General features: G+C 37.9%; 2 protein-coding genes and 1 pseudogene across 2 annotated transcripts; 1 reads left to right on the top strand and 2 right to left on the bottom strand.

Moving 5' to 3' along the window:
- Window positions 1-179: 179 nt before the first annotated feature.
- Window positions 180-3,111, bottom strand: LOC110758979 (nuclear transcription factor Y subunit B-10). The gene is made up of 7 exons (XM_021960966.2): window positions 2,841-3,111; window positions 2,488-2,712; window positions 2,260-2,389; window positions 1,955-1,960; window positions 1,768-1,842; window positions 1,627-1,677; window positions 180-530 (listed from the first exon to the last, which is right to left on the bottom strand). Exons 2-7 carry the CDS (start codon window positions 2,703-2,705, stop codon window positions 492-494), a joined length of 519 nt encoding a protein of 172 aa, XP_021816658.1. The 5' UTR covers window positions 2,706-2,712; window positions 2,841-3,111; the 3' UTR covers window positions 180-491.
- A 963-nt stretch (window positions 3,112-4,074) lies between these two features.
- On the bottom strand, window positions 4,075-10,763 carry LOC110758975 (Leucine-rich repeat protein kinase family protein). Its single transcript, XM_021960956.2, has 15 exons — window positions 10,395-10,763; window positions 9,519-10,047; window positions 8,817-9,322; window positions 8,535-8,667; window positions 8,360-8,431; window positions 8,176-8,244; window positions 8,030-8,101; window positions 7,210-7,275; window positions 6,753-6,907; window positions 6,415-6,662; window positions 5,907-6,033; window positions 5,769-5,837; window positions 5,459-5,645; window positions 4,877-5,012; window positions 4,075-4,601 (listed from the first exon to the last, which is right to left on the bottom strand). Exons 1-15 carry the CDS (start codon window positions 10,459-10,461, stop codon window positions 4,269-4,271), a joined length of 2,769 nt encoding a protein of 922 aa, XP_021816648.2. The 5' UTR covers window positions 10,462-10,763; the 3' UTR covers window positions 4,075-4,268.
- A 12,686-nt stretch (window positions 10,764-23,449) lies between these two features.
- On the top strand, window positions 23,450-25,789 carry LOC148293586 (uncharacterized; annotated as a pseudogene).
- Window positions 25,790-26,423: the final 634 nt, after the last annotated feature.

Here is a 26,423-nt window from a genome sequence, read left to right as displayed (position 1 = left end):
GCCTCAACTCCAAATTCTTTTGGGTTTATTATTCAACAAATAATATAGATAATTATGTCAAGCACTTATCAACTCGAATATTGACCCCATCTTAATCTTTCAAGTCAAAAGCAGTTAAATTTTTGGGAAAATGATCAGTTAGATCTATATAACCTGTCGTTCCAATTCCACGTAAAACGGACTAAAATAATAATATAACATAGAAATTTGAAGGGCATAAATTTCCTAATCAGTTTGATATCAAGACATGCCATGACATGTTACAGATGAGAAGAATGAAGGATCCTCCTGAGGTTTACAATACTATCATGAGAGAGACATTCAACTCGAAGAAACTCCTAACTTACACACCAGAAAATACTACTGGACACAGAGCTCTAATACTCACACATTATGTCATTGACTAGAGAAATAATTTAATATGTTCCGGGCACCGAATATGATCCCCTTAAATAGGCAGCTAAATTATTGCATCGACAAGACGACTGGATCTACTCTGTCCCTTGCATAGGAACCATCATACGTTGGCTCTGCAATAACAAATCATTCATTAGACCATGTTGAGTACAAGAACCAGAAAACCAGCATACTCACCACTAGCAAAAACATTTCAATAGTTTCATAAACAGCACTTTTTCAAAACCAAAAAATAAATAAAACTGTAGAACAAGCCAAACATACTAATATAATGACACTACTATTCATCAGTTGCTTTGCCACTCCCACATCTCATGCTCTCCCTATCGAGAAGTTTTAACATTGTACAGTAGTCTCAACCACTGGAAAGCTGAGTTGAAAACACAATGCCTTGTGTTGCTCATAGATCCACCAACATTGATATAGATCCACAATGCTATAATGCTAATCTTACCAACATTGTATGCTATAAAGAATAATATTATTGACCCAATATCCGCAACTACAACTCTGCAGAAAAGCACCAACTATAAACACTGAAGCAACAAGTAAAAACTTCGGAGAAAAGCAACTTGGAACTTTTCAAAAGAGATTCCAAGTGGGACAAAATTTACATCGCTGCTTCAAGTGATGCGAACGTTAAACTATGGAACAAGTACAAGAAACAAGAGCACCCACACGAAAACCATATATGTTTAAGGGTTTAATGCACCCTACTACTGTGCAGCTTTCACTTTATTCTGCAAAGTAAAAGTCATCCACTTTCCACAGACAAATGATCATTGAGCATATCATCACAATTCTACAAATGACATGCACAACTATTACATATAAAATTGAAAAGCACAACTTTTCAAACATTAGGCACTAATGACCACAAAATTGTAACTTAAACCAAAGGGAACAAAACCAACCAACCAACGCCAGTAATAAGATAAATCCTGCTGTGAAAACAAATTGTGTCAATGATTCTGTCTGAAGAGCCATCATTTGAATATACAGAAATCATGCTCAAAATATCCAAAGGAAAATGGTATAGTTTATACATGGATGGAAATTATTATAACTTATAAGTCATACGGAAATATGTTGGCAATAAAGGAATCCGGTCAATATTATAACACCGATAAGTACTACACAAACATGATGAAGTGAGATAATAATATTTTAAAACAGATAGGTATAGAGAGACAAAGAGAAAGAAATTACTTGAGAATTTGAGTAATTCCCTCCTTGGGAGAAAGAACCTTGGCGAGAAATCTGCCAAATTAAAATAAGACAAATTAAAAACCGAGAACAAAACACAAAAAAGGAACCTTGCTTCATTAATAAAACAAAATCATACTCAACCTGAGCATTCGAACTTGGCTGAGGATCTTTCTTAGAAGATGAATCTCCACCCTTCCCTGAACCCTTGGTGTCACCCTATTAGACGTCACAAGCAGAAACCCAACGGTACGTGAGAAGGTTAAATAAAAACAAACTGCAGAAAGTAAAATAAAAACCCGCGCATAAATAGAAAACAATTGTGACTCACCTCCATCTGCAGTATCCGAATAGACCCAGAAACAACCGAAAAGAAACAGTGTATTAGTCAAAACCCATCAAAAATCTTGTCATTAAATAGTTAAACAAACCCGAACCTACAACACTATTGAGATGAGCAAACACTCATTTCTCAACAAAATCTGAACTTCGGAGATTAATTGGATACAATAACTCGAAATTAGAGAGCAAATGAATGAGATTAGTATTTTCTCTTCCTCTCCAATTTCCCGCAAAATTTTATCAGCAACCAAGCAGATAGAAGAAAAGGCGAAACCAAATAGCAAAAAGCGTTACCTCTCTGTATCTAGTGAGGTAAACCTTAAGGGGGTCGATATAATCTTCAAAGCCCAAAGTAGCCATTGCCCAGAGCAAATCATCGCCATTAATTGTCTTCCTCTTCTCTCTCTGGCACTTGTCACTCGCCCTACAGACAATTCCACCCCGACATCAAAACAAAAAAGGATAATACAATTTCCAAACATAATCATGAATCATGAACAGAGTTACGAAACGGCATCGTACTCGCTAGTGATGAAGCTGATGAATTCGGAAACGCATTCCTGCACGGTCTCTTTGGCGTCCTTGGCGATTTTGCCATTAGCAGGAAGCGCCTTCTTCATGATCCGACTAATGTTAGCGATCGGAAGATACCGATCCTGCTCCCGAACGTTCGAGCGCGGGCTCTGGTCGCCGCCGCTCTCGTGGCTCCCGCCGCCTGGACTTCCCGGAGCTTCGGCCATGGAAACCCTAGCCCAACAAACACAAGAGCAGAGCCGTCACCAAGCAGAATCAAAATTAAAATCAAAATCGAAACCAGAAACCCTAGCCCCGCCATAACTGGGAGAATGAGAAAAGGAAATAGAGCGCGAGATTACCTGTTTGTATTTAGAGGGCTTTTATTTGGCGCGAGAGACTCAGATTTGTGGGGGAATTTGATCGGACGCTGGAGAAGAGAGGAGAGAGGAGACGACTGGGATGAGAGAGTGAGGTTTATCAGCACCGTTGGTTTTCTTTTTGGGGGGCTCTCTCTCTGGATTTGCCTAGCTTTTTATTTTTGTATTTGAGAGATGAGAGAGAAAGAAAGAGAGAGATAGATTCCGTGTTCTTCTGCGGTTATGCTTCTGGCGTGGTGTGGTCATAACGATTAGACCACGTGTTTGGGGCCGTTGCAGGTGGATGCTACATCTGTGCGCTAGACGACGTCGTTGTGTTATCCCCCCACCTCGCTTTAGATCATCATTTGTGTGTTTGTTTGTGAGATAGCTGGATAAACATTGCCCCTGGCTACCTATGGCCTAGGCCTGTAATTATCCATCCAACCGACATGACATCGTTGCTAGTAAAAAAAATTTACAGCATCTCATTCTAAATTCCTAGTTCTTTTTTTTTTGTCAATAAATTCCTAGTTCAGCGCAATTGATAGTCTAGAGTAATTCTACCGCTAACTAGTTATTAGTCTAGTGATATATTTTGTCCAACCAGTATGGTTTTTAAATTCCTAATTCAGTGCAATTGATAGTCTAAAGTAATTCTACCGCTAACTAGTTATTAGTCTAGTGATATCTTTCGTCCAACCAGTATGATTTTTAGTATGGTTTTGCGCAATTTGTAATGATTTCTAGAGGAACACATTTTTTTTTTTTCAAAAACATGCACGCATAAGTGTACAGAAACACTAGTAAACGGCCCTTAAGAAAATAGAAGTGTACAAAAACTCTACTAAACCGACCCGAAGAAAGTAGGAGAAGTGGTGAAATAAGACGGGTTAATTAGTGGAGAAATGTTTGGTCTGGTTAAGGTTTGTGTTAGCTCTTAATCTCATAGGTAATTCTATGTCCAATTCGTTTATTAATGTGAAAACCCACCAAGAGCCCAAACCCCAAACCTTGCAAGCCCTTCACATGTAGATTGTGGCTTTAGTCCAAACGTACTAATGGCGTGACTTGGCTATAGTCCAAACTTGTAACGTGCATAGCACGTGGAGCACTTCATGCAAAGCGTGAGTTTCAAAGAACGGCTAAACATGTATTATTAGCAGCCCATGGATCATTTGGGGCCATGGAGAGCATAATAACGATGAGTAAAATTATGATCTGTACACTTTAAGTCTTTTTGCAAAGGGGTATAATGGCCATTAACAAACCCAAAAAACCCAGACCGCCCAAAGAAAAATTCAATACAGCATCCATTGTGCTAATATAATTTGCAAGATCAAAATTTGCAACTAAAATAATACCTATTTTGATCCTCTCCTAAAAAAAAAAAAATTATAATGTCATGTATACATTGCCAAGAAAATCGCACTATCGGGCAGTTGGCTGTGCGATAGACTCATCGATCGACAAGAAATTATCGGTTCCACCAAGATCCATGGAACCCAAGTTCAAGGAAGAATGAATTGAATTCCTTGATGTGTCGGAGGTACCATCTCTTGCTGCTCCAGCATCCCTTTCCATTGAGATTGCATCTTGGATTTCCTTGAGAACTTCTGAGATTGATGGCCTCATGAATCCATGTGCTTGAACACACATTAAGGCCTTCTCTGCTATCTTCCACATTGACTGGATGTCATATTCACCGTGCAGTGAGGGGTCGATGATGCCTTGAATGTCACCGCTCTCGATGTGTAACTTTGCCTGTGACAGTCATTTTCACAGGTGACAAAGGAGTCCACAATTATATCAACAAACTTGCAATGGTGGCACAAAAGTAACAGTATAAATTGAAGAGAAACTCAAAATAAATTTGGGAGCATGTCGACTGTCAGCATGAGGGTATGTGATGTCATAACACTATTAGCCTCTGAAATGGATTTAGTGGAATTGTTCAAGGAACATAATCGATAATGCAATTACGGTTAGTGATCACAAGGTTTAAATATTTCCTTGCAGTACAAGCAAACTACACTTACCCATTGGACTATGTTGCGGCAATTAACACCAAAGTTTTCATTAGATATCGCTTCTTGACCGGATATCAGCTCAAGAAGAATGACACCGAAACTATAGACATCACTCTTGTCTGTCAACTGCTGGGAGATGTAGTACCTGAACAACAATGAGGAAAGATAGAAGCAACTATAATTAATGCTCACTAATCTGGGTTACAAAATGAAATTGCAAACATAGTTTGGGTTCAATTTTGGTTGGCATGTGCATGACCGAAAGATCTCTCAGTATTACGTAACACAGAGAAGGAAAACACTGATTATAGCTGTAAACAGAAACATCCGTGGCACATTTTATTTTATTTTTTTCTGATTGCTTTTGTGAATAATAAGTCATTAAGTACAACTATTGTATTGCGTTTATAAACCTATCTCGTAAATCTGTTGTCCATCCATGACACAAATGAATGACCAATTGGAGCACTCTACCAAAGGAAGGCATTTAGTGCTTCACAAAGCAGTAATAACATATTTGACTTATCTCAATATGATGTTAGATTTGATCTCAATGAAAAATAGATATGTTTATGGAAAAGAAAGCCTTACTCAGGATCCAGATACCCTACAGTCCCCCGAACTATGCTTGACACATGGGATGCTCCATCTACTGCAAGTTTGGAAAGACCAAAATCTGAAACCTTTGCTCTCATGTGATTGTCAATTAAAATGTTGCTGCTTTTCAAATCCCGATGAATGATGGCCGGAACACAGCCTGTATGAAGGTATTCAATTCCTGAACAAGCACGAGAAAACCCATGAGTCAATTTAATACTCTATCCTTGGAGAGAGGCGCCTTCTCTGTCTGTAAAAAAGAAAAGAAGTAATAACTAACAGAAACTTTTTTAGCTTATAAGACCTTTTGCTGCATCTTCAGCAATCTCAAGGCGCTTGATCCAATTGATACTCTGTTCACGTGTTAATGGGCCTACAAACAATTCAAAACTCGTTGGCCGTCCAAATTTGAAAAGATTCATTCAATAAGTTGCAAGCTTACCATAAAGATGTTCTTTGAGAGTTCCATTATGCATGAACTCGTAAACAAGCATACTTCTTCCATCTTCTTGGCAATACCCAAGAAACTGTACCAGATTTCTGTGATGTATCCTTGAAAGAAGAGTTACCTAGATCATATAGAAGCATGTGTCAGTCCATACGATTACATTTTTTATGTCTAACAGCAATTAGTCAACCCAAAGTAGGTGGGAAATCCTTACACTTCCATGTCATACTTACATTCTGTTTTATTTTTCTTTTACTAAATTGGTAGAGGTTTCCAAGCAGTCATATGCCACTAGTTTACATTTCATCTTTCATATTAGGGGGAAGTTTGACGAAATATTTTTCAAAATTTCAACCCAAACAAAAAAAGCCAAAAAGGAAAAAAGAAGAATCATCCACAGTTCAACAAATAGAAAGATATAGACAGGGTTAAGCATTGTAAAAGAAAGAGGAAAACCTGAAATGTCAATGTAAAAAGAGGTTCCAATCATACGAAAACTAACCTCATTTGAAAATTCTCGTTTTCCCTGGTACGAATTACTGGTTAGAACTTTGACTGCAATTTCCCTTTCATCCTTCATTCTACCATAGTAAACAACTCCAAAACCTCCAGAACCTATTTTCTTCTCAAAATTTCTAGTAGCCTCTTCAATTTCGGAGTAAGAGAAGCAGTGTGCAGCTTCAGTGGGAGCAGCATCACTCTTGGAAGAGAGTAGGCCTTGCCTAGGCAGAGGACGCCCAAGTTGGTGGTCTATAGCAAGTTAGTACAATGTCAGCACGTTCAAGCAACTGAAAAAAAAAAAAAAAGACATGTAAACCACTAAGACTTTCAGACTCACACCTTGATCATAATATTTCTTCTTTCCTTTGCGCAAAAGTACGCAAGATACAATGGTAACTATGACCAAGACAGCAGCCCCGACTGATGTACCAATAATAATGTTTACACGGCTCCCACTTGTTTTCCCTTTTCGAAGATTAACGTTTCCAGTGTAGCTGTCAGAATTCAACATCGAGAAGCGGTGATAAGTACATTGGAGTAAGTCCTAGACAAGGCCCAGATGACTAGAATAGAGAGATAAATTAGACAAATTTGGGGGAGAGATAGATTTGATGAACCAAGATAAAGATATATCTGTGTATACTATAAACGGCATGCAGGATATAATTTAAGACCTGCACTTAGTGTAGGACATTCGATTACTATAACTGAATCAGACAAACATTTTAAGCTTTAGAATTAACATATGGCTTTCTTCTTATGTACTTCAGTTTTAGCTGTAAAAATTACCACTCACTTCAAAACCACTTTATTGAGAAGACCCAACGGCACTGTTCCAGATAACATATTATTTTGCACATACCTGAAAACATAAGATTCACCAAGATATAAGATCTTATATTCAAAGAAGCATGTCAGACATCCCTTAGAAAATAAAAAAATAAAATCAACCTGAGCAGCATAAATAAATTCATAGGGATTTTCCAAATGCTGAAATATAATAATCATTGGTCTATTTCTTTTTTCTTTTTCTTTTCTCAAATAGACATGCAAAAGGTATGAGATATCTTAGAATATCTTTATACATATGCAAAATTTCATAATTTGAAAAACTTAAGCTATTAGGGAATGGGCCAAGCTAACATCTTCTCTCATGTGTTGCTATGTAGAGATGCAGACAAAGAGAAACATATACGTATAACTCTCTCATATCATGGACCTTGAAATGAACAAAAAAGAGGAGACTGGGGATTGAAGGTTTTGAACCCAGGACCTTCAGCAACTCGAACTCTAAACCATATTAGACGGACTGCTACAAGAGCCCAAAAACTTACGTTGTTAGGGAACAGGCCGGCAATATATATCAACCTAAGATTTGCAACACACTGACACCCACACATGAAGTCTTCTAAACACACTTATAACTTGTTCCCAAAAGCATGTGGAAGCCATGAGTTAATGCTAACCACTATTCAGTAAAATCATTTATGTAAATAATGAAATTATACTCCAAGTGAGCCATGTGACTCATTGTTTGACAAGACAACTGCTACATAGTTTCACACACATTCTCTCTCCAACTTCAGTAAATGATATGTGTGTCCCAGAAAACTTACAGTTCCTTCAAACTTGGTAGGTTCGTTAAAGAAGAAGGCAGTCCACCCGTCAACTGATTGTTCTCGAGATGACTGTATAAAGCAAAGCCCTTTTGTTAGTGTTAACTCTGTAGGAAAAGCATCATTCAAGGAAGTGTCAGACTTACATGATCTTCAAGTCTACAAATCCAGTGAAATCAGGTATTGGACCAGTCAGTGAGTTTCCATCAAGCCATCTGTAATGAGAAGACAAATTAGTAATGACACTGCAATGAACATCAAGTTTAATGAAACTAAACTTGGAAATAGCTGACACCATTCAGAAAAGCAAGAATGCAATATGAAACTTACAACTCAACTAAGCCGCTCAACTTTGTTAAGTCGGAAGGGATATCCCCTGTCAAATTCAAACTAGATAATTTACTGCCAAGCAAGGGATACAAAAGCAGTTGTCAGCAGGGGACCATACGTATGCAGAAGCAGTAATAATTCGTATGAAAACTAACAAAAATTACTTAAGCTTTACATTTTAACTACTCTTGGTTGTGGATCTGAGTTACACTCAACCCAAGACCAAGGAACTGGAAGGCATGGATCACCACCTTCATGTGCCCAGTCTGCTGATGAATAGTGTGAAGCAAAACTAGAAATAACAGCTCCTGCAACTCATACAAGCCCAGTATCACATATAGCTGGAAAGCTCCAAAAGATTCATTTCAGAGAATGATGAACAAGAGGATACACTTCATAGCCATAAAGAAACAGAGCCCAAACATACATGCACTTAAGATACCACTATCAAACTTACCATCTTGAGAACCGTCATTCTTTTCCAGATACTTATTTATCTCCATTGCATTCAAGAGTGGCCCATTGGAAGAATCAGACGTTTTCCCAAATCTAAAAGATAATACAAATGGAAGGGATAAGTTTGTAAATCCTGGTTCATACAGACGATATTTTCCTTGAGCGTTTTCTTCGATATTAACAATAGCTTTGCTGAGTTCAGGATTTCCCGGAAGCACTAGCCTAAACTTTCTGGACTCATCTGGAGCCAAATCTTCAATTTCTGCAAAGTAGGTGACTGCCCATCCGAAACCAGGAAAACCATCCAGGTTTAGTCGGTAAGTCAGTGATCCGTTTGTTCCAACGACAGCTGTCTGCATCACTTTTTCAGGTGGTATTTCATCCTTATTAACATTAATTGGCAACTTGGTTGACACTTTTTTGGTTCCATCAGCAATGTCAACGAGGAAATTTGCTTTCTTGACAGAGTCTGATAACCATATTCTATCAAAAGGGTCATCAGGATACCTGAAATTTACAGAAATAATATCCTTTAAAATGACAAATCTTTGTCAAGAGAAAAGACTTTAGAATGCAAATGCGTATCTTCTTTGACAAAACCAGTAAGAACCTAGTACAGTTTTCCTAGCTCAGATTTTCTAATTCAAGCCATATTACAAAGTTTGATTTTGCACTAGTTTGAAACATACATTCAGAACAATACCTGATTGGAGCTTCATCATCTGCACCAAAATTAATCCTGGCAGAGACACTGAGATAGAACTGTTGTTCAAAATCAGTATAATACACCGAACCATTGAATTGTCGAAGCTCAAGAGTTGATATAAAAGGCTGCCCGGTCGTAGCATTGGATAAACACACACTGGCAGTAGGACTAGTAGCCAAAAATATTAGCTCTCGCATCTCTATGGTAGTGGCATCCGAAATGACAATCGTAGACCAATGGGTTGCCCCAAGAGAAATGTCAAATTTGGGATAAACATTATTGTTGTCAAAGTTACCATACAAGAATGTCGCTCTTAGAAGGTACCTAGTCCTACTTGTGACATTCATTGTGTAACAATATTTTCTTGAATCAGCAGGAAAATGCCTCAATGTTGAGTATTGCTTCCTCGTGTCATTCGCAACGGATATAAAGCTTGTTTCGCCATAATTAAGTTGATCAGGAGTCCACTCCAGACCCAGAGCATCAGTGAAAACTCCTTCACCTCCACAATCCAAACTCACAAACCCTGCTTGACACAATGTTTACAAAAGTATTATACAAGGAATTTGGACTAATTTGACTACAACCACAACATATATTTTTCTTACAATCAGAAACTTGTAATCAATGGTAGAATTCATTAAAGCTTGTTCTTTAGCAATAAAATTGTCTCTTGTTCAAGAAAAAAGTTAAAGCTTGAACTGATTTGTTACTTATAAAGTCTTTTTATACCATATATGAACAGGGTTTTCTAAAAACTAAGATAACAAACAATAAATACAATAAAAGTACACGTATTTGATTAGAATTGTTGGGATTCAATTCAAAGAAGAAAAAACTACAAACAAAAATATTTAAGAGAAAGAAGGGTACCTGGCATTTGAGCAGAGGAGGAAGCTATGAGAAGAAGAAGGGAGAAAAGGAGAAGGGAAATCTCCATGGCGGTGTGAAAAGATGAAGAAGAGAGAGGAGGAGACCATAAAAATGGCTCTGAGGAAAAAGCAAAGTGAGTGCGAGCGTGAGCTACAGAGAGATAAAGTTGCAAAGGCAGGCACCACTGAGAGAGATTAAAAATAAAATAAAAAGGTACAAAGTGAAAACCCAACAAACAAACCCGAATAATGGAAAATAAAATACAGAGAAAATAAAAGAAAATAAAAAAGAAGGAAAAACAGAAAGGAGAGAATGGTGGTGCAAGGTAAGTGAGGGAGTCAGTGAGAGTGAGAGTGAGAGTGATTCGGAGGGAGAAGGAGTCTTTGATGGGGCAGCAGGAGGTCTAATGTTTTCCCATCTGGGGAAGCGAGAATGGTTGGCCACGTGGGACCCACCGAATGAGAAAAAAATTAAGGCCCTCTGGCGACTTGCGACTGGCAACTTGCTGCAGAGTTTCAAAGTTTGTAGAGAGATGATGAAAATTGCCAAGGAATAGAGATTCCAACAAGAAGGCGTGGGTCCCGCCATTTGTTTTTGCACCATGACACATTCACATCGCACGCACCCTTTTTTCTTTGGCGCTTTGCTTTTGTCAATAATTACAAACTTTTATAATGTGGACATAAAATATTTTATTGTTTAAAATTAAATAAAATTTACCCTAAGGTCATCAAATCAAACACGGTAAAAAAAGGAGGATGAGATAACGAGTTAAAATTTTGATAGGTGAGTGATTTGGGTTCATCCATCCAATGTAACAAATAAATAATCATATTGTTCTTGACTTAATAAATAAAACAGTGTTCTCTTTGTATTGAATTTCCTTTTAAATCTTTAAGTCATCATGATTTAGTCATACATCTTTATTTAAGGATTCATAGTTGGTTATAAAATTTCTCGATTGATCTTTTTAAGTCTTTTAAGTACATCATAATTTAGGCGTAGACCTTAATTGAAAATTCTTGATTGATTATGTAAATTCTCAATTGTTCTTAATCAAGTGGGTTACACGTGTTTTGTGTCGATAAGGGTCGATTTTCTAACATTCATTACATGATATGACATTTTATTAAGTTTGGTGGATGATATGATGTCATCAAAGTAAGAATTGATGTTGGACATTCCATCTACTTTCCTGTTTTGCAATACCTGCCATTCCATAGTTGATCATAAACCCATCTAAAAACATTGAAATAGGACATAAAGAAAATTCCAATCTTGCTGAATAAAAGATTGTATTAATGAGTTTACCAACCAAAAAAATGGACCAAATGTTCACGCGCAGACATTTCCACTTCTTATTAAGTGGCTCGAAGACTGCAGAACCAGAACGTGCAAGTTGCAACTACTTGTGGCTTGTGCTTCCGGGACTACGGGTTGACCAAATCGTTGACCACAGACTCAGTCCATGTTCGAGATAGCTTTGGTTTTCTGCCACATTTATAATTGGTATATATTTAGTTATATATCCATGTTTATTACTATTGATATAGATAAATCTTATACTATTTACCAATAAGGGTTAGTTCAGTTGGTAAGGTTCATGCATTGTGTGTAGCTCAGTGTTCAAGTCCCGCTGCCAGCATTCCTCATTGGTGCGCGATATGTAATTTCCTATATCAATCAATATTAGTAGCAGCTGATAGTTGGGTGTCACGCATAAGTCCTTTCAGGTCGAGGTTGTGAGTATGCCCTGGTGTTGGTGGGAGTAGCCAATCTCCTCCTAAATTTTTTGTCATAAAAAAAATATCATACACCATTTAATTTCTATAAATAAACTCAGAAATGACAACTAGTCCTACTCCCATAAAACTATTGAGAATTTGTCTCCTTACACTTTCTATTTTTTTCAAACAGGGTTGCCCCGTGAACCATGTATTGTTTTTAAATATGAGACAGAAAAGGACTTGACCTGGGTTTTATTTGTATTTTATCATGCTTAGGTATTAGAATATTATACCTTAATTGATGGAAATTAAGGGATAAAAGAAATTTGTTTATGACAATTGATCATGCTGCACGCACTTGTACGTTCGTAATATAAGAGATTTACTTAAAATAGTCACTTTCACACGTCGGCATATATATCTGTGATTATCCATGGGCGTAAACTTTTTAATAGCTATATTATATAAACTTAAAATTTCATGTCAAATCATTTCTTCATTTTAGACCAGTCCAAAGAATTCAATATTTCAAGTGTAATCTAAATGCTAACAAAGGTTAATGCTCGTAGCAGCAATAATAGACCTAGAAGGAAGCTCTACGGCTCCTTCCTTCCTTTCCCTTACCTTTTATATCAAAGTGTAAGTGGAGCTCTGTCCAAATTAGCTTTACAAAAAGATAGCTGTTTTTAGTGCATCGATATATACCTTTGCTTGTTGGACTTTGCAGTGAGATCAAAAGCTAGAGACACTAAGACAGGCAGTCAATACATAAAATATAACGCCACAACACATTTCTTAGTATCTAAGTATACAATACGACCCCACAGCATAATTGAGTAATATACTAATATACTAATATACTAATATACTAATATACTAATATATATATATATATATATATATATATATATATATATATATATATATATATATATCCCACCAGTATATAAAACAAGTCCAACTTACACTTGAAATGGTAAGTGTTTGGTGCCTAGAAAGCACAGAGCAGCAGCACAAGCATCAAAGCCCCGAAGTCAAAGGGAAGCCTAGAATGAATCAATTACAAGCACAATGACCCAACAACACCATTGGATTAAAACGAAGCTTGTACGAATCCTTGTATTTGGCTAGGTCATTTTCTTGAAGGTGTTTTACATATATAGATTATAATTTGATATGTGTGGTATAAAGCTTGTACGGATCTTCTTTGTAAGATTTTCGTTTGTTCAAAAAAATTGAATTAAAACGACGATAATTATGATAAACACCAAATATGTAAGGTTTTCAAGGATCTTCCTTGACATTAAGTGTCATATTAAATATCATGCACAATCAGATACAAAGAAGAGCCTTATCTAATGGCAGCTGGATAAGGCCATTTTTCTCTCCACTAAGAAATTCCTTGTTTGGATAACAAATGAAATTAAGGTAGGGATTTCTGTCACTTTTAAAAAAAGTTGTTTCTTCTGTGCTTTGAAAAGAATCAACTGTCTGCTCTCGTACGGAGTCACCACTTTGGCCAACACTTTACCCCTTACGGGCCGACCCGGTGTGAGTGGGGATTAGTCTGGGTTGTGGTTAAGGCTTAAAGGTGCCACCCATAGTTGGGGCCCATCCAGGACCACCTCATGGTTTAGACCAAAAAAAAATAAAAAATCAACTGTAAAGCAGTTTCATGTTTGGTAAACAATATTTTTTTAAGTGTTGTTAGTATAAAAAGCAATGTCAAAACCGTTTAGTAAATTTTAATATAAAACTAGTGTAATTGTGGATAATGACTAAAATGGACATGATGTTAAAAGTGTTATGTGCTAACCATGTGGTGGTGGGAGAGGGAGGTATTAATGGTGGTGATGGTAGTGGTGGAGGTGGTGGAGGTGAAAATAAAGGTGAAGGTGGGTGGTGGTGGAGGAGGTGGTGGTGGTGATGAAGGTAGAGGTGAGGTGGTGGTGGTGATGGTAGACGTCATTTTAGAAATTAATGATGGTATTATGGGAATTGAAAAAAAATTATTAAAGGCTCTATCTGCTTCTTATGAAAGCAGTGTTGAAAAGCAACCTAGATGCTATTTTTAAAAGCTGCTGTCAGAAGGTCATTGCTTTTAAAATAACCAGGATATTTTATTTTGACCAAACATCTTAAAGTGAAGCAGATTTTTGGTGACAAAATGCAATCCCAAAAATGTAGGATGATACCCTAAACCTCAAGAAATCATTCATCCTTCAAGATAGAGTTTACAAAAACTCAAGTAATGCATGCTAAGTGTTATGTGGTAAGGTTTCTACCTTCTCTTTTCCCATATGAAATTTGTCACGTTTGACATTATTATTTCCACACTTTTGGTTTAGATGAATTTTAATAGTATCCATGTTACACATATTGGTGAAAACAATGAAGTTTTTTAATTTTTGGGATTCTTTTTATACGTGTGAGTGTTTATAACAGACGATTCCTAAATTTGTGAAATCAAATGACATTTGGTTCTCTGAAAAGTCATGGCATGTTGAGCTTACAACTTAGAATGGTGCACCTAGAGATAAGAATTAAGTTCTATATTATATTTTGCTTATTAAGTTTTATTTTGAAATTTTGTTCTTTTGTTAAACTACCAAGATTAAGTCTTTACCCATTAATTTTAACAGGCAATTTCTTTTCTTAGACTAAAATTTTCATCTGAAAACAGAGAGCAGTCGTTGCGAAAGCCTTTGATTGTTTTTGGAGGTAATTGATGGATGATCCGGGTCGGGTTGATGGATGTTATGTATCTAGATTACTTATTTCAAAGTTTCTTGATTGAGCTACATCAGCAATTGTAGTTTCCAAGTCCAACAGCAAAATCAACATGTGTTTGCTAGTTCCATTTGATGAAGTTTGTGTTGGAAAACAATCATAATATAACCAAATAACAGAATAATAACAAATGAAATATGCTTTATATTATATATATAATCAAATCAATACAACAATAGAATAAATTATAGAATATTGACTTGGATAGATGATAGAGTCCTGCAGAGTTGCAGTGTCCTTTAGATAGTATTTCTCCTCTACCCTTGTGCTTGTAGTTTAATAGGAGTCTGTCCACTAAGATTAAACTATCACAAATCAAAGCCTAAGCACGGTGGCTTTGATTTCTGGCGAACAGTGATATAATTTCTCTCAGGAAATGCTTATGTGTGAGAATGATAATGCTGTTCCAAATTGTGTGTTTTCTGGTTTAGACGAATTGTCAACATATAAAGATCTTACACCTCATAGGTTTGGTACCAAGCTAATCCCCGCAAAAGAGACCGAATCTAACACCAGAGCAGAGTCTTTATTTTCATTTTAATTCTTTTTGTTTGTTTTTCTTAATGTTTCTATAAAAAAATAGTATAGCCGAGCGGCTATACATATTTTTGACACATGGAAACCTAAAGGCTGTGCGGGTCCTCATATGTTTTTGTTATTACAAATAGTATAGCCGCGTGATTATACTTAATTTTTTAAAACTTTAAATAAATAAAAAATAGTAGAGCCGATCGGCTATACTCGGGGTTTTCCTAATTTTTTTAGAAATAATATCGCCCATCGGCTATACTTATTTTTAAAAATTGTATAGCCACGCAGCTATACCAGTTTTTTAAATTGTTTTAAAAAATAATATAGATGCACGGCTATACGCTATTTTATTAATGTTTCTTTAAAAAATAGTATAGCCGTTCGGCGATACTTATTTTGACACGTGGGCGCCTAATCGTTATGCGAGTCCTCTTTTTTTTTTTTTTTTTAATAAATAGTATAGCCGGACAGCTGTACTCGATAATTTTTTTTAATTTGAAAAATAGTATAGCCAAGCGGCGTCACTAGGTTTTTTTTTTGTTTTAATTTTTTTTAATAAATAGTATACGGCTATACTCTTAATATATATAGCGGGATCCTTGTTCCCTTTAAAAAAAAATTCCCCGATTTTTGTTTATCGATAACAGTAGTTTAGAGCATTATCCATTACTATTAGGCCATTACCCGAGTCTCTAATGTTCCCTTTTGATTTTTTATTTTTCCAGAGTTATTACTCGTATAAAGAGTTATTACTCCTCCTGTGGGTGTCTATCGTTTTCTTCGGTTGGCTTAGAGACATAACCTTTCAGTCCCTCGATGGTGTCCAACATTTCCCTATGGGTTTCCCCCATAACATGGATGGCCGTGATGAGGTCTGTGAGGGTGAAAGCTCCCTCACTTGCACGTTCATGCTCTCTAGAAGAGGCATTCTGTCTTGATTCAGAATCACCATGGTCGGGCCCATCTTGGGAAGCCATGGTATTACTTCTAGTCTTCTTCTTCGGAGGCATTAGTGAAAATGGCAGCCTGGCCCCCAATGGGGTCGCCAATTTATGTAGGGGTCTTTTTGTTCCAGCAGCCTGACGAATGGGCTTGGGCTGCTGTAAGAAGAAAACAAACAAAACCTCCTGATGCCTGAGTTCAAGAACCAGACTCCCAAAAGAATTTTTAAAAGGCTTGTTGAAGCCTAAAAAAAAACACGTTTGGGTTCTTTTCACCAACAACCAGAAGAACGTATCAAATTTATTAGTGACTTAGCTTGAGGAGCTTGTGGCATGGGAGCTAAGCCTTCACAAGTTTAGCAATTTGAGAGAGAGAGAGATCAAAGCATGAGTTTCTTTCAGAAAAAAAGGTTTAGAGTGGAAGAAGGGAAAATTAGGAGAGTTTCTCTCTCAGAAAGGGAGAGGAACGATGGAAATAAAAGATGGGGTAAATTCCAGTTTGCTTGACAAAGCTTGGTCTTGCTCTGGAATGGTGTGTGTTTGCTGGGTAGAGGGAGTTTTCTTTTATAGGCGCTCAGGATTCTAATTCTATCAATCTTCCATTCCCACTTTTCCTTCGCTTCTCTCCGTTCACTCCTTTTGGTGAAATCTCTTCCACCGGAGTGCAAGCCCCTTTGAGTTCCAAGGTTTTCTCTACAGCTAGGTCTCCCCATGAGGGTGAGGCGCCACTTGCTTTTTCCCTTGGTTTTCAAACTGGAGCTCGCAAAGGAAAGGAGAGAATGGATGAAGTCATTTGTCCAGTGGGTATTCCTTCTACGTACATAGATTTCCTTTGGTCCCTGCGATGGTCCCTCGTTGACCACCTTAGAGGTCTAATAAGGGTGGAGCACGATGCTGGATTTTTTATAAAGCGCTGGGCTGGGCTTTGTGCATAGTATTGGGTTATTGGCATGCTATTTCCAACATTCAATGGGTTTTCGTCAAGCTGCTGGAAACAACCCCTTTGTTTTCATTTTGGGCTTTTTACTGGTGTAGGCTTGTCTAAGTATTGTAGCAAACTAGATATTCTCCTATTGGATTAATTTTCTCCCTCTCTTATGCTAACCCATGTGTTTGGGCCCGAGGAACGGGCTTGAGTCTTAATGCTCCCAAGTGGCTTAAAACTTTCGTTCATCGAACCCTCAATAGGCCTTCTGATTGCTTGTTTCCTTCCATACCACAACCTTCTCAGCAAGCCCCGGGTAATTACGTGGCTTGGGCCCACTTGAGCTTGTAGCGTGGCTTGACGGCATCGCGTGTTTATTTGTCGTGCTTGTGCTTGAGTTTTATTGCGCCATATTAAGTCGAGATTGAATTAAATGGCATCGGATAGTTTCATGAGCGTGCATTTATAAAGCCGTTGCATTTTTGGCCCTTTTGCGCATGCTTGCTTGGCTCGATACGTGACCCAAGGCTTATGTAGGTGTGTCCTACAATTCCTTTTTATGTCCCCATTGGGGCTTTTTTTGCAACTAATTATTTGTGTCGGGCTAAGAACAAGTTTGGGCCTAGCCCTTGGATTTTTGGGCCTCAACATTAGGCTCCTTGATTATTGGAGCCATGAGCAGATTTTGAGATGGGCCGAATAATCAAACCTAGCCCAAAAGTCAAATCCATGTCAGGTGACATGACCTTCTCGTTTCCCGCGTGTGTGCTGCTATGATTGTCTTCCAGCAGTTTTTCACGTTCCCCAGGCGAGTGTTTCCCACGTGTGTGCTACTGAAAGACGCATCAGCTTCCAAGGCTTACATTTCCAAGGACGATGCTTCCGCTTCCAAGGATGACCTTTCCGCTTCTGCTTCCAACAACGACCCTTCCGCTTCTGCTTCCAAATATGACCCTTCCGCTTTCAAGGACGACGCTTCTGCTTCCAAGAAAACCGAGAAAGAACGTTTCTTGAAACATTTTTTTTAAAGAAAGAAGTAGATCTAGAGCCAAAGGACCAAGACGTTGATCCAGAGCCAGAGGACTAAGCTTTCATAAAACCACTTTTTCAGGAAGAAGTCGAGTCAGATGGCCAATTTGTGGTGGAAGTAGAAAGGGACCGCCTCCTCACTGAAATCTTGGAGGTAATCAACAATCTTATTGCAATCTTGGAGGTAATCAATGATCTTATTACAGTGACAGAGAAATCTGATGTGTCTTTTGTGGTTCGACCCAAGAAGAAAAAGATTTTGGACACCGTCAAAACATTGGATTAGCAGGCTTGTTTTCTCAAATTGATGACGAATTGTTTCCAGAAAACTTATGAATTAGACGTTGAAATGAGTGACCTATGGGGCAAGGGACCAAGTCCGTATGCGGCACAACAAATGATAGACGTAAAGTTGGAACTTTGTAGCATATGACATTGGTTTTATGTTCTAACTAGTTCTATCTTTTTTCTCTTTCTCAAACTAATATTTGATATATTTATGCAATTTTCCAGTTTTTGAGTGCTGCATATTTCAACTAACAAGCTAGTCTGATTTTCATTCGGCTGGAAGAAACACGAGTAGCTTTCAGAAAATCCTAATTCCAATTCCAATGAGTTTGTACAGAAGTTCCTCAATGGGCTCAAGGTTATTGACAGAAAGGTTAGAGAATCATAACTGAGAGACGCATCAATGTCCAAGGCTTGTGTTTCCAAGGACGACGCTTCCGCTTCAAAGGATGACCCTTTCGCTTCCAAAGACAACGCTTCTGCTTCCAAGGACGACCATTCCGCTTCTGCTTCCAAGGATGACCCTTCCGCTTCCGCTTCCGCTTCCAAGGACGACGCTTCTGCTTCCAAGAAAGCCAAGAAAGAACGTTTCTTGAAATATTTTTTTAAAGAAAGAAGTGGATCTAGAGCCAAAGGACCAAGACGTTGATCCAGAGCCAGAGGACTAAGCTTTCATAGAACCACTTTTCCAGGAAGAAGTCGAGCCAGATGACCAATTTGTGGTGGAATTAAAAAGGGACCGCCAGATGACCAATTTGTGGTGGAATTAAAAAGGGACCGCCTCCTCGCTGAAATCTTGGAGGCAATCAACAATGTTATTGCAGTCTTGGAGGTAAACAATGATCTTACTACAGTGACAGAGAAATCTGATGTGTCTTTTGTGGTTCAACCCAAGAAGAAAAAGATTTTGGACACTGTCAAAACATTGGATTAGTAGGTTTGTTTTCTCAAATTGATGACGAATTGTTTCCAGAAAACTTATGAATTAGACGTCGAAATGAGTGACCTATGGGGCAAGGGACCAAGTCCGTATGCGGCAAAGCAAATGATAATGAGGTAAAGTTGGAACTTTGCAGCATATGACATTGGCTTCATGTTCTAACTAGTTCTATCTTTTTTTCTCTTTCTCAAACTAATATTTGATATATTTGTGCCATTTTCAACTTGTGAGTTTTTAAGTGCTGCCTATTCCAACTAACATGCTGGTCGGATTTTCATTCGACTAGAAGAAATACAAGTAGCTTTCAGAAAATCCTAATTCCAATTCGAATGGGTTGGTATAAAAGTTCCCCAATGGGCTCAAGGTTATTGACAGCAAGGTCAGAGAATCAAAACTGAAAGACGCATCAACTTCCAAGGCTGCCGCTTACAATGACGAAGCTTCCGCTTCCAAGGACGACCCTTCCGCTTCTGCTTCCAAGGATGACCCTTCCGCTTTCAAGGACGACGCTTCTGCTTCCAAGAAAACCGAGAAAGAACGTTTTTTGAAACATTTTTTTTAAAGAAAGAAGTGGATACAGAGCCAAAGGACCAAGACGTCGATCCAGAGCCAGATGACTAAGCTTTCATAGAACCACTTTTCCAGGAAGAAGTCGAGCCAGATGACCAATTTGTGGTGGAATTAGAAAGGGACTGCCTCCTCACTGAAATCTTGGAGGTAATCAACAATCTTATTGCAATCTTGGAGGTAATCAATGATCTTACTACGGTGACAGAGAAATCTGATGTGTCTTTTGTGGTTCGACCCAAGAAGAAAAAGATTTTGGACACCGTCAAAACATTGGATTAGCAGGTTTGTTTTATCAAATTAATGATGAATTGTTTCCAGAAAACTTATGAATTAGACGTCGAAATGAGTGACCTATGGGGTAAGGGACCAAGTCCGTATGCGGCACAGCAAATGATATTGGCTTTATGTTCTAACTAGTTCTATCTTTTTTACTATTTCTCAAACTAATATTTGAGATATTTGTGCCATTTTCAATTTGTGAGTTTTTGAGTGCTGCATATTCCAACTAACATGCTGGTCTGATTTTCATTCGACTGGAAGAAACACAAGTAGCTTTCAAAAAATCCTAATTCCAATTCGAATGGGTTGGTATAGAAGTTCCTCAATGGGCTCAAGGTTATTGACAGCAAGGTCAGAGAACCAAAACTGAAAGATGCATTAGCTTCCAAGGCTGTCGCTTCCAATGACGAAGCTTCCGCTTCCGCTTCTAAGGATGACGCTTTATGCTTTCGCTTCCAAGGACAATGCTTTCACTTCCGCTTCCAAGGATGACCCTCCCGTTTCCATGGATGACGTTTTCGCTTCCAAGAAAGCCGAGAAAGAAGTGGATCTAGAGCCAGAGGACCAAGACGTTGATCCATAGCCAGAGGATCAAGCTTTCATGGAACAACTTTTCCAAGAAGAAGTAGAGCCAAATGACCAATTTGCAGTGGAATTAGAAAGGGATCGCATCCTCTCTGAAATCTTAGAGGTAATCAATGATATTACTGCAATCTTGGAGGTAATCAATGATCTTACTGCAGTGACAGAGAAATCTGATGTGTCTTTTGTGGTTCCACTCAAGAAGAAAAAGATTTTAGACGTCAAAACATTGGATTGGAAGGTTTGTTTTCTCAAACTCATGACGAATTGTTTCTAGAAAACTTATGAATTGGACATCGAAATGAGTGAACTATGGAGCAAGGGTCCAAATCTATATGCTACCCCACACAACAAATGATAATGAGGTAAAGTTGGAACTTTGTAGCATATGACATTGGCTTTATGTTCTAACTAGTTCTATCTTTTTTTCTCTTTATCAAACTAATATTTGATATATTAGTGCAATTTTCCAGTTTTTGAGTTTTTGAGTGCTGCATATTCCAACTAACAAGCTAGTCTGATTTTCATTCGGCTGGAATATACACGAGTAGCTTTCAGAAAATCCTAATTCCAATTCCAATGAGTTGGCACAAAAGTTCCTCATTGGGCTCAAGGTTATTGATAGCAAGGTTAGAGAATCATAACTGAAAGACGCATCAGCTTCCAAGTCTTCCGCTTCCAAGGACCACGCTTCCGCTTCCTCTTCCGCTTCTATGAACTACACTTCTGCTTCCGCTTCCAAGGACGACACTTCCACTTCCAAGAAAGCCGAGAAAGAACATTTCTTGAAACATTTTTTCAAGAAAGAAGTGGATCTAGAGTTAGAGGACCAAGACGCCAATCCATAGCCAGATGACCAAGCTTTCATGGAACCAATTTTCTAGGAAGAAGTCGAGCCAGAAAACTACTGATGAATTGTTTCCAGAAAACTTATGAATTGGACGTCAAAATGAGTGACCTATGGGGCAAGGGACCAAGTCTGTATGCGGCACAACAAATGATAATGAGGCAAAGTTGGAACTTTGTAGCATATGACATTGGCTTTATGTTCGAACTAGTTCTATCTTTTTTTCTCTTTCTCAAACTAATATTTGATATATTTGTGCCATTTTCAATTTGTGAGTTTTTGAGTGCTGCATATTCCAACTAACATGCTGGCCTAATTTTCATTCGGTTGGAAGAAAAACGAGTAGCTTTTAGAAAATCCTAATTCTAATTCCAATGGGTTGGTTGGTACAGAAGTTTCTCAATGGGCTCAAGGTTATTGACAGCAAGGTCAGAGAATCATAACTAAAAGACGCATCAGCTTCCAAGACTGCCACTTCCAATGACGAAGCTTCTGCTTCCTCTTCCAAGGACGACGCTTTACGCTTCCGCTTCCAAAGACGACGCTTTCGCTTCCGCTTTCAAGGATGACCCTTCCGCTTCCATGGACAACGCTTTCGCTTCCAAGAATGTCGAGAAAGAAGTGGATTTAGAGCTAGATGACCAACATGTCGGTCCAGAGCCACAGGACCAAGCTTTCATAGAACAACTTTTCCAGGAAGAAGTCGAGCCAAAGGACCAATTTGCAGTGGAATTAGAAAGGGATCGCCTCCTCACTGAAATCTTTGAGGTAATCAACAATCTTATTGCAATCTTTGAGGAAATCAACGATCTTACTGTAGTGACAGAGAAATCTGATGTGTCTTTTGTGGTTTAAGCCAAGAAGAAAAAGATTTTGGACGCCGTCAAAACATTGGATTGTCAAGTTTGTTTTCTCAAACTCATGACAAATTGTTTCCAAAAAACTTATGAATATGACGTCGAAATGAGTGACCTATGAGCAGGGACGGACCCACAATGAGGTCAATGGGGTCAAACAACCCTCTAGACTTCATGAAAACAAGCTAGAAGGTCCCTTTTACTTGACTATGTGACCCCATGAATGACTGAAGGAGAGGGTTGCTGGTGTGAGGAAGCTGCCTAGCGTGCTTTGTTTTTATTTTTTAATTAAACACTGGCCAAAACGACGTCGTTTTGGTCTAGGTTTATAAAAAAAAAAAATTCAAACTAATTCAAAACCCCTTCACCCAACTTCAGCATCTCCAAAACCCCCATTCTTTTCTCCTCAACCCTAAATCCCCAATCTCCAACCACCCCCCCCCCCCCCTCCCCTTCTAAACCTTTAACCCCCTCCCCCACCAAATCTTTAAGCCCCAGCTCCTCCATTGCCGCCGCTTCCAGCAGAGTCGCCGCCACCAAAGGCTTGCCTCCGCTTCAACCACCTCACAAGTCAAGTAAATTCTAACTCTAAACCTAAATTACTTGAATTGAAATTGAATTTATGATTGTATTATATTGTTTTGATTTATTGGATGTTTCATTTATGAATGTTTTGTGGTTAATTGGTATAAATTTGGTGTTCTCTTTAATTGATTTTAGTTATTATTTTGATTAATTTATGTAGAATTATGGAAAAAAATTTTAAGAGAAAGTCATCATTGGTTAGTTCGGATAATGTGGGTAGTTCAAGAACTTCAAGTTTAAGATAAAGTGAGTTAGATGCAGTTTTGGCTAGTCTTCAGGCATACCCTGGACTAAGAATTCGTATGATTGAGTATGATACTAATATTAGAGATGAGGTTTGAAGAGCATATCTACAAAAAAGACCTTGTCAACCTAGAGGCCATTCTTTCCTACAAAGTAATATATCAGGAATTAATCGATGCTTCATTCCCCAATGGTTTGATGAATTTGATTGGTTGGATTAGAGTGTATCTAAAGATGCTGCATTTTGTCTTTATTGCTATCTCTTTAAATCCAATTTTGAACAAGTGGGTAGTGAAGCATTCACTGGAGCAGGGTTTAAGAATTGGAAGAAAGGGAGAGAAAGAATGAAGGTGCATGTTGGACCGGTTGGTAGTGTTCATAATAAAGCTAGAGAAGCTGCTACAAATGAGATGAATCAAAATACACATATTGAAATGGCTGTGAGAAAACACTCTGAACAAGCTCGTATGGCATATCGAAGATGCTTAATTGCATCAATCAAGTGCACTAAGTTTATGTTACGACAAGGTCTTTCTTTTCGTGGAAATGATGAAAGTGCCACTTCAAGTAATAGGAGAAATTACTTGGAGCTATTGCAATTCCTTGAAGACAATGATGAGAAAGTTAAAGAAGTTGTGTTGAAAAATGCTCCGAGGAATCTCAAGTTAGTAGCTCCAAAGATTCAAAAAGATATTGTCAATGCATGTGCCTTTGAAATACTTGATGTTATTATGAGTAGTTTAAAAGATAGATTCTTTTCTATATTGGTGGATGAAGCACGTGATGTTTCAGTGAAAGAGCAAATGGCTATGGTGTTGCGTTATGTGGACGACAAAGGGCATGTAATTGAAAGGTTTGTGGGGGTTCAACATGTTACCGACACCACTTCAAGTTCACTAAAGGATGCCATTGACACATTCTTTTCTTCCAATGGTTTGAGCTTTTCCAAGGTACGAGGACAAGGTTATGCTGGAGCTAGCAATATGAGAGGTGAGTTGAATGGCCTTAAAACAAAGATGTTGAGAGAACAACCTTGTGCATATTATGTTCAGTATTTTGCTCATCAACTTCAATTAGCACTTGTTGTCGTAGCAAAGAATAATATTGATATTGCCTCTTTCTTCACAATTAACCATGTTGGAGCATCTTATAAGCGGCGTGATGCACTTAGAGCGCAACTCCAAGAAGAGCTTGTGATAGCTTTTGAAAATGATTGTCTTATAACGAGGCGAGGTTTGCATTAAGAAACAAGTCTCAAATGTGCCGGTAACACACGATGGAACTCACATTACGGTACCATTATTAGCATCATTTCTATGTTTTCATTTATGATTCATGTGCTTCAAATGATTATTGATGATAATCTCAATGATAGTGCTGGTGAAGCAAATAAGATTCAAAGAGAAATGTTTACTTTTGAGTTTGTGTTTCACCTATTCTTAATTAAAGCTATATTGTGACTCACAAATGATATGTCACAAGCATTGCAAAAGAAAGATCAAGAAATTGTGAATGCAATGACTTTAGTGAAATCATGCAAGGAAAAACTACATTAGATGAGGAATAATGGGTTTGATGTATTGGTTGATGAGGTATCTTCATTTTGTGACAAACATCATATTGATGTTCCTAACATGGATGAGGCATTCGTACTTTCAGGGAGGTCAAGGCGTAATGCTCCTATAAAGACAAATCGTCATCATTATCGTGTGGATCTCTTTATTTATGTCATTGATGAGCAACTTACGAAGTTAGATGATCGTTTTAATGAGGTAAATACTGAGTTGCTTATTTGTTTGGCATGTTTGAGTCCAAATGATTCATTTGTCGCTTTTGATAAACAAAAGCTACTTCGTCTTGCTCAATTTTATCCTCAAGACTTTTCGGATGGGGATCTTTTGGCACTTGAAGATCAACTTGAGCTTTATATTCATTATGTGCGTTCGAGTAGTAATTTCTCTGAATTGCAAAGGATTGGTGGTCTTGCAAAAACAATGGTGGAGACAAGGATGCATCGAGCATTCAATTATGTGTATTTGCTTATTACATTGGCTTTAGTTTTACCGGTTGCAACTGCTTCAGCCAAAATGACATTTTTTCTCATGAATATTATCAAGGGTCCACTTCAGAACAAAATGGGAGATCAATGGTTGAGTGATAGCTTACTTGTTTACATTGAGAAGGATGTTTTTTATTGTATTGAAAATGAAGCTATAATGCTACGTTTTCAAAATATGAAACCTCGTCGTGGCCAATTGTAATTTGTAATGTTGTTTTTGACATGAATTATGAATGAATGTACTATAGTTTCATTTTCAATGTTATTTTAATCTTTAAAAAAAAAATTGAACTTTTACACTATGACCCTATGAGATAAGATTCCTGGGTCCGTCACTGCCTATGAGGCAAGGGTCCAAATCCGTATACTTCCCCACACAACAAATGACAATGAGGTAAAGTTGAAACTTTGTAGCATATGACATTGGCTTTATGTTACTAGTTCTATCTTTTTTTTTCTTTGTTTCAAACTAATATTTGATATATTTGTGCCATTTTCAATTTGTGAGTTTTTGAGTGCTGCATATTCTAACTAACATGCTGGTCTAATTTTCTTTCGGCTGGAAGAAACACGAGTAGCTTTCAGAAAATCCTAATTATAATTCCAATGGGTTGGTATAGAAGTTCCTCAATGGGCTTTAGGTTATTGACAACAAGGTCAAAGAATCAAAACTAAAAGACGCATCAGCTTCCAAGGCTTCCGCTTCCGCTTCCATGGACAATGCTTTCGCTTCCAAGAAAGCCGAGAAAGAAAGTTTCTTGAAACATTTTTTCAAGAAAGAAGTGGATCCAGAGTCAAATGACCAAGATGTCGATTCAGAGCTAGAGGACCAAGCT

This window comes from Prunus avium, chromosome 6, assembly GCF_965620075.1.
Source record: "Prunus avium chromosome 6, drPruAviu1.hap1.1, whole genome shotgun sequence".
Lineage (NCBI taxonomy): Eukaryota > Viridiplantae > Streptophyta > Magnoliopsida > Rosales > Rosaceae > Prunus > Prunus avium.
Note: the sequence above shows the minus strand (reverse complement) of the source record. Positions and strands in the feature narration are given on the sequence as shown.